The sequence below is a fragment of the Octodon degus genome, unplaced genomic scaffold, assembly GCF_000260255.1.
Source record: "Octodon degus isolate 3935 unplaced genomic scaffold, OctDeg1.0 scaffold00088, whole genome shotgun sequence".
Lineage (NCBI taxonomy): Eukaryota > Metazoa > Chordata > Mammalia > Rodentia > Octodontidae > Octodon > Octodon degus.
Window position 1 is genome coordinate 10,340,327 of NW_004524664.1, and position 9,041 is coordinate 10,349,367.

The 9,041-nt window shown below is 40.5% G+C and overlaps 1 protein-coding gene across 14 annotated transcripts in view; it reads right to left on the reverse strand.

Moving 5' to 3' along the window:
* Positions 1-3,345: 3,345 nt before the first annotated feature.
* The window catches only part of Nrg1 (neuregulin 1), a 1,208,067-nt gene continuing 1,202,371 nt past the window's right edge, over positions 3,346-9,041 (reverse strand). For 6 of the 14 annotated variants that reach the window (XM_023722043.1, XM_023722041.1, XM_023722040.1 and 3 more), the window contains 2 exons: positions 8,314-8,520; positions 4,891-5,649 (listed from right to left, as the gene is read on the reverse strand). In XM_023722043.1, coding sequence (XP_023577811.1) covers positions 4,995-5,649; positions 8,314-8,520 — 862 coding nt within the window. In that variant the 3' untranslated portion in view covers positions 4,891-4,994. Of the gene's footprint in view, positions 5,650-6,031; positions 6,175-8,313; positions 8,521-9,041 lie in introns of all 14 variants that reach the window. The other 8 variants (XM_023722044.1, XM_023722045.1, XM_004637274.3 and 5 more) reach the window with 6 other exon arrangements.

Here is a 9,041-nt window from a genome sequence, read left to right on the forward strand (position 1 = left end):
TTTCAGAGAGGACAAGTCAAAAGTACAGTGCAAATCGGCTCTAAGATCATCAAAAATTTCTACCTAGTCCAGCATCTTAAGTGTCTGGGTTTAAGATCTGCTTCATCTAACTCCAGATCCCTGCTATCAAGTCATTGGGTCATTAGTATCAGAACAGAGTAAAGAAATGTGATGAATGGTGGGAATGGCGGGTCTTTTGAAAGTTTGTAAAACAGCCCCAGTTTTGGTTTTCAAGGGCCAATCATGAGTGGAAAATGATAATAATTATCCGGATATTTAATTTGTCACAAAGTGAATCTTCATTCTTTTCTATAACAACTGCTTCTACATGTCTTTGCTTTATATGTCAAGACAGTTTAGGTAAGCAATTTTAACCAAAATTACTAAGACAACTGTTTTGAATGGGAAGTTGGAGGGGTTGCTGAAAGTCTCAGGAGAAAAAAATATCTTAGTTTTTAATTCTTAAATATTGTATATCTTCTCTGATATGCTGCATGGTCAGTTGACTCAATAACTAATGGACAAGAGAATTAATTTGTTGGCCAAAGCCTACTACTGTATTTTAATCTCCTAGACACCAGAATGGTTGGGAGTGATGCCCATGGAACTACCACTACATAGTAGAAATTGCATGTTTCCTTGGAAGTGGACTTTGATAAGGAGTCCCAGGTTATATTTAGTCCCCAAAGGAAATCACTGCATAGTCCAAAGGATGAGTGATTTATGCTCTACACCCTGCCAAAACTTTTACATCTGAGATAAGTACTACACAGATATCTGTTAAAATATGGCTTTTGTTTATGTTAACTACAATAAGAAAAGCGTTATCTTCATTTCCATGCCAAGTCATGTGAGAAATGTTTCATACACAAGCACCTCCCTATCAGTAAGGTGAATACTGGTTTGTTTCATTGTATCGATAGAATAAGGAGTATGAACTCAACGTAAGTTTATCCTTCTTAAAAAATGCTGACCATTGATAGATTGTGGGCCTGGTGGCAAGTAAATTTACTGAAGCCACAGGGAAAGTCAGCACAGGCACCTTTCAGGCAACTGTGACCATGGGCCCATCTAAACCACAACAGTACTTTTTCCTCCCTCTGCCCTCCTCCCCCCGAATGGGAGTGGTGCACTGACATTTCCATTGATGAGAAGAAATTTCTGGCTGTCACTTCAGAACATACCAATAACCAAGATCTAGGCTGTCATACCCTAAAAGGTTTCTATCTGATGTTGCTGTGTCTAGGGAGGGAATAGAGTAGGACGGAAACATCCCATTGTTTGTGTGGCCCCTTCAACAAGAAATAAAGTGGTATGAATCAGGAAGCAGATGGATCAAGGACAGGCAGTGTGGCAAAGGCAACAGACAGACAAGATGATCATGGGTCCACGGAACACATTCCTAAGTTAGAACAACTGTTGCAGAGAGACAGAGGTGCTGGTCTAACAGACTGGAACATTCGTCTGCTGAGCAACACACCCAAGTCTCCACAGAGTAGTATTTTTTATTGCAGTATGACTTTCTTGGGAAATAAACAAAACTTTAAATAAATCACAATTACTTATTGCTTAGTATTTTGGATAATAAATTCTTTAGTTTATCAGTACCTCACGGCCTTCAAATGTGCATTCTTCAAATAGTTGCAATTACATATACATTCTTTCTCCTGAACAATAAATTATTTTTAAAAAGGAAAAGGTACATAATTTTAAAGCAAAGAAAACCAAAAACATATATTTTTGACATTTATCTTAAACTTATATGAAAACAATTCTCTCTATGTTAGACGTTTAAATATAAATAATAAAGGACATTATGTTATTTACAATGTTATACAGTAAGCTGAAAGTAAAAACTGACATTAACTCAAAGACAGTAAATGATTTAAGAAAACATCCAAGTAATGTACAATATGTATTTACAAATGAATATATAATAGAACGTGTGATATGTGGCTATTTCCTTTTGTCTGCAGTCTCCGCAGTGTCTCATGCGTCTTGGTGGATAAAAAATGTCTCTGGCTGGTGCGAGGCAGCCAGTACTTAAAGATAAGACCAGGCTTTCTTTATTTTTACCAATGTGAGCCATGCACTCTTCAACTTCAGGCCAAAAAGAGGAACAGTTACCGAGCAAGTTACCCTGGGTCAACTCCATCAACATCATGACAGTCACAATGAAGCAAGAAAAGGTGGCATATTGCTGTTTGGGACACATTCACCTACACAGAGTACTATTTTGTGGTAAGCAGAAGGCTGTCCACCAGCAGTCTTGGGAAAAAAGGCTATAAGGAAAGCAGGCTAGAAAAATTAACCTCGAGGAAGAAAAAAGGAGTTTTGCATATAGTATGTTCCACTGGATACTGTCCGAGAGCTATGATTCCAGAAACAAAGTTGCTGTCAAACTTCTCTGCAATTTCCACTCCTTTAAAAATGAAGGCAGCTTTCCTTATGCTGAGAACACAGGTTTAGACTGCTTTGGTTTGCCAGGGAAGCCCCCAAATTTATAATTAGGGATGCTTATGAGTGAAGTGGCAGCAAAACATCAGAGATGTCCCTGGGAACCCACATTGGTAACAGCCGCTGGGAGTCCTGAGCATGCAGCTGGCCTCTCTGATCACAAGCAACTCTTGCTCTGTCAGTGGAAAGCCTGCCTCAGCCACTACACCACATATAAGTGATCAGAAGTTGGCTGAAACAAAACTTTTTGTCCATTTGCAATTTGAAAATTTATAGTGATTTTCATGCTGAGGAAAATGTTCCTCATCAGAAGACAGTATTTTTGAAAATTTTCAGAATGGGTCAAATGAATAGCCCAAATGCCCAGAGAAATTGAAACAGAATGTTCAGGGTTTTAAGATAATGATAGGAATTTCTTTATTGAAATAGTGAAGAATGAGTCAAGGCCTTCAATGGTAAGGTTGGAATAATTGAGAGAGCCTCTTCAAACTCATGGTCTTCTTCCCCATGCCATGAGCGTATTCATTTCTGCACAACTGGGAAGTCAGTGCAAACTGACAGGGGCTCCTCTGTGTAGGTTAGAAAACAAATTAGGACCATACTGAGCATGGAGAAAGTGGCACGTGAACAGTGATGAAAGACTACGGATACCAAAAGCTAACAGTGACATCAAGGACCTGCAGATGAGCCTCTCAGTGGATTGTAGAAACTGGAAAACCAGTAGGAGTACAAAGACTTTGATTCATTACATTTTTTTCATCTCAGACCTACTGGCTTGTCCTTTCTTCCCTCTGATTTGTAAAATAAAGATTTGGTGGAGAAATACATTTATTTCATTTGCAAACAAGAAGCAATTGCCCCCTTCCCCCCCACCCTCCTTGACTCTGTGAACCCCCTGCTAGCCTGTTTCCTAGTTTTGTTCCATGGCACATAAGAGGCCTCTTGGAACTCAGGCAAAGCTCTAGTTTGCTTGACAGGTATCAGGCAGGCACCAAATGGGTTCTGCATTATAAAGTTTTCTTCTTTTCCTTGAATTAGCAATTATTTCAAATGTTAATACCTATAGGCCTTCACTGGATTTATAGTCACAAGAGAACATGCAAACTTTAGACCAACCTCAGTCCTGCTTTTGTAACCATAAAGCAAAAATTCAGAAAGGGAAAAGTAGGTGATACAGGCTGTAGATGGACAGTTCAGCCTACAGATGGGGGGGTCACTTCTGCAAGTAAAGGTGCAATTTTTCCAACACCATTGACATTTCCTGATGAGTTACCTCTTGTGGAAGGTTCTTACTAATAACAAATCACATGCACATTGACCATTCCTGACAAAAAATGTCCATGCACAGTTATGACCTAATCAAGGCAATGTTGAAAAAAAAAAAAAAAAAAACATAATGGAGAGAAAGGTGTGGTCAACCAAAACTTTAAAATGTCAACCAAGTTACACAGCTGCTGTCCACCTATGACTTCTAACCACTCAACAATGAAAGCAGTTTCCAATGATGACAATCTTCCACTATACACAACAGGCACACTTAATTCCACAAGAGCTTCAGGCAGGCTTCTGAATGTACTGTTCACAGTGGGCCTTTGGTGCCAACATCTGCCTATTTTGAAGCTGAGAAGACATGACCCATCAGTACCTCCTGAATCAGTGGAAGATATGGGTCAGAAATGATTGCACCACTATCAGTTGAGGTCTGTAGTTCAAATAGATGAGCTGTTGGATCATTCCCCCATGATAGAAAGTAAAACTGAGTCCTCGTCTAAGTTTTTAGATTTAACCTAATAGCAGGCCAGAACCCATTTTCTAAGCTATGCCTAAAACTGTTGCTTTTGTCAAGAAAAATAAAGTGGTAGCTTCTTTTAGCAAGAGCAAGCTGTCTTCTGATTAATATTATAGTTTTTTTAAATCACAGTATTACTTTCTTCCTAATATTTAACATTACTTAATGCAGTTTCTTGCTGTATTTAATAGTAGCATGCTGTTGGATCTACTATTATCTCAGAGCCCAATGAAGCAAACCTTTGGCTGACAGAGTAAACAGAACTCATTTCATATTCTGAAAGCAAAGAAAACTTCGTACAAAAGATAAGAGTATTTGGATGGATGTGCCATTACAAGATGTACTGATTGTACACTACTACAAGCAAACAGAAGGACAGTTGCAAGTCTTGCAAATCATACATCCAGTCAACATCAGAATGCAATGCACAAGAAGCCAGCAAAAACAGAATAGATGGAAAGTTTTGCTGAAATACTGTGGAAAAGCAATCACTGTAACTGTACAAAACTTGCTCTCGACATAACATAACATAAAGGCACCATTGATATCTTTCTCGTTTTGAAATACTGTAAAAAATTGCTACATATGGCACATAACACATTTTTACATACATATATTTAATTTATAAAAGTTTTCCTGTTTTCTATTTGCAGAACTGCTAAAATAAAATAAATTGTTTAATTTAAGGTGGAATACTTTATTATATAAAATAAAGTTTTACAGGTGAATCTATGTGTTTATTTAAGTTTTATACAGCAATAGGGTCTTGGTTAGCAATTACACTAGACAGCCTGGCCTGTAATTCTTCCTGTGTAGAGAAGCGGCCTGCTGGGTTAGTCCTGCTGTCAGTCAGGCGGAAGGCAGGTGCTACCTCAAGACTGGCTGCCAGGGGGTTCTGTATACCCAGGAAAGGTGTATCTTCACCTACTCGTTCATCCTCTGTTTCACTCTCTGAGTTACTGTTCTCAGAGCTTGTATTGCTGTCCAATTCCAACCTGTTGGCAATGTGGCCATTGGGCTTGGTTCTTTTGGCCCGCCGGCTATTGGCGAGTTTCTTAACAGGCTCTTGAGCTGGTTCATACTCCTGGGTGGTCTCATACTCCTCATCCTCCACTATCCTCAAGGGACTAGCGGGGAGGCTGTTACTCTCATGTGCAGGGTTGTGATGGAAGTTACTGAACTGCTGAGGGTGATGATCATACTTCTTCTCCCGCAGCTTGGGTGGTGTCACAAGAAGGAGAGGTCTCTCTTCTTCCACGAAGGGGCTGACTGCCATGGAGGGCATGGACACCGTCATGCTTGACACGGGTGGAGACATTTCCGAAGGGGGTGATTTGGGGGAGCTTGGCGTGTGGAAATCTACAGGTGACATACGAGCCGGGGTGGTCATGGCTGACACATACCTGTGTGAGCACAGAATACCCCACATAAGTGTGGTCGAAGAAGCAGCAAATATCAGGGAGGACAAGGGCACAGAGTTCATGATATAATAAAAGCAGAGAACAATACTCACTAACTACATACATTCCACTTTGTACAACTAGGAAATTCAGTAACCTTGGGATCTAAAACTATATCACCAAGATTTTCCTTACAGGAGTACATGCAAAGATCTCCTAAATTGTTGAGCTGAAAAAAGCTTTTTGGATTTTCAGTCTCATCACGACTTTAAATGAAAGCATGTGAGCCAAACAAAGAGGGCACTAGGTCCTGGAAATCTCTCCAGTTAGAAAGACTGAGGCTCAGGGATCTGGAAGGGAAAGAAGTATTACTTAAATACTATACCTTCCTAAAAGGCCAAGGGGTCTTAGAGAATGAAGCCCAAATGGGGAATGGAAGAAGATCTAAGATGAGTTGCTGAGAGCTGGATCTGCATGCATTTGGATCTGTGTGCCTTGGCTCTCCTTAGCTCAGCTATAGGGCTACGTCTTATGAAAAGAAAAGAGCACAGTGACTTAGATTTTTATTCCTGATAACAGTGTAATACAATTTGTGTGCTTTTCATTTTTTTTTTCATGACATGCTACTACCCATCCCAGGGTTCAAGACAGTCAAAGGTAAGCTAGGGAGAACCTTAAGGTAGGGTGATAGTTTTTAATCTGGAGACTAGGACTAATATTCATTCAGTTCACCTCTGTTGCAAATCTACTATCAGCCTTTGGAACATGCAAAGGTGAGCTAAATTGCCCGTTAATATTTCGTGACTATACCTGGACTAACTGTATTATGATATGATACCGTAGGTCCTGCTATATCTGATGATGCTTACTGAACCTCACTGTTGGGACAGAGTGTACTACTTTTACTATATCATGCTTTCTTCCACCAGAATAAGAGGTCTTGAATTCTGGAACTGAGGAAAATGAGTCATGCTTCTCAGCCTTTGAGAAAAATCTTACCAATGCCTAACACTAAGTGACTTCTCTTCACACTGACATTCACAGTATCTAATTTGATGTGATCTGTGATAACACAGGACATCACTGGATGAACTCTAGCTAATGGGAACCAGAAACTTACTAACTTCTCTGTTTTTCTGTGATTCATAGTGATATGGATGTGAGAAGCAGCATCTAAAATAGGAAAGTCTTGGAGATTGAAACATTTGGGGCTTGAGTCTGTAGACTTTGTGAGCTGGGGGCACTTGAATGAAGCTCTGTGTGAAATGGGAGTCTAAATTCAGCCAATACACAGAGTGATTCATATTTCCTCCCCATGACCTTTAAAATCTGCAGTCCTAGATGGTACGTGGGACAGGTAAGGAAGCTTACCTCAATAGGGACATATCAACCTTTCAAAGATCCACATCTCAGGTAGGGATGAGGGAAGATTTCATCCCTAACCTTATTTTTCAGATTTCAAAATGATTTAATTAGGATGAATAGACTTTGTAATACATAAAGGTAACATCACAAGACTTTAGGAGAAATGTCATAGGCCAGCTTTGGATCCTGACTACTTTTCCGCAAATGGGTTGCTGGGAGAATTCAAATCCTATAAATTCAATACGGCATGAAAATACTATTTTTGGGGAAAGGTGCTGAAGCCTTTATGTGACATACAAGCTTAAAAGGGGCCACTCGGTCCTGAAAATCTCAAGGTCCATAAGTAGAGTCTTTTAAAATCATCTCCAACTAAATAACTACCAAATAAATGTGCATTTGGCATTATATGAACCTTATATGGTGAAAGATTAGACTAAGACAACAATACAACAACACAAAACCAGTGGATCAGAAAACAAAACTTATAGGTGGGCAAAGGCAGCCATATACACCTTCCAGTACAGGTGTAAATGTGTAAGAGAGAATCTATGAGTTCAATATTCCTATTAAAGAGCTCTTTGAGGTGAGTTGCCTCCATTCATTTTATCTTTGCTGTTACTTCCACAACCTGACCCAATCTCCCCAGAAGAAAGCTCAAGCATCTGGAACAAAGGACCATGTTGAAAATGTGTCTTCTTTGAAAAACATCTGTGAAGACGGCCAGATGTGGCCAGATTTATCTATTCATCCCTCCTTGGGACTTCATGAAAGGGATACTATGCGGTGCAATACCAGCAGTTGCTCCCCGAGGACTGATAGTAATGACACAGTCCTTACTTTGGCCTAAATGAGGTTGGAAGGTAAGAATTAACACATGAGATCACAAGGCCAGCTCAACCCCCAAATTAAGGTGTGGGTAAGTGGCAGATTAGAATTAGAAAGGAAGGGTCCTCATCAAGCATTGTTGCCATTTGTCTAAGGTGACAACTGAGGAAACAGAGACCCGGAGGGGGTCAGAGACTATGGCCAGGTCTGAGAACTCCAAGTCTGCTGCACCTTCCACATCAAAGCACTTCAGCTCTTTAAGAGTCTGTTGCCTGTCAGCCAGTGGGACGACGTGAGAAGCTCAGAAGAAATGAGTTCAGTCAAACCAAAAGATGACTTCATCAACTAGAAGCACTCCTAGAACAGGAAACTGCCGCCCCGATTCTGACCAGGCGGATTTCCTTAGGTGAGACTGCAGGTGCCCATAGGATTCTGTTACTGAGGTTCCTCGGCAGTAGCTTTGCCCTTCAGTTTTACCTTTCGCTATGAGGAGAGTCTCGGTAGGAGTCAGGGGTTTCTCTGGCATGCCTGAGGAAGCTGTTACATTCGCGAGGGCCCCCTAGGCCATTAAGACGTCCTCTTGGGCCCCCACTGGGGCTGCTGTGCCTACTGTTTTCTACTGATGACATCACAATTACAGAGTGGCTTTCCGAAAGAATGCTTTCTGTGTGCCCATTGCTCCAGCTGGAAGGGAGGAGAGGTGAGAGGCTGTGAGATGTTTTATTTTCATTACATGTGAAAGTGGAAATGAAAGGAAGCAAGTCTGCCAAATACTATGTACTTCAAGTTACCCGTGCACCAGTGGCTTGCTACACTAGCTAAGAACAGAACAGTTATAGAGATCCTTGCACATCAAGAAGATTGGCTTTGTGAGCATATAATGTATTTACATGTTCACTCATTCAATATTACTTATCAAATGTCACTATGTGTTAAGTATTCTTACAGGTCTAGGACAGACTTCCCAGTGACATGATTCAGTGAGGAGGCAAACATGAGTAAAGACAATCTCTAGAATGAAGAACAGCAATTCTGTGAGGTAGAAATCATCCTTGTTCTAGGGGGTAGAGGTTCAGATTACACAGCAGTTAAGTGCAGACTACACAGATACCCATGCTTAAGTCCAAGGATTGTATAGGTTTTTGTGCTCGCTCTCTTTCTTTCTCTGTCTCTCTGTCTCTCTCTGTCTCTCTGTCTCTGTCTCT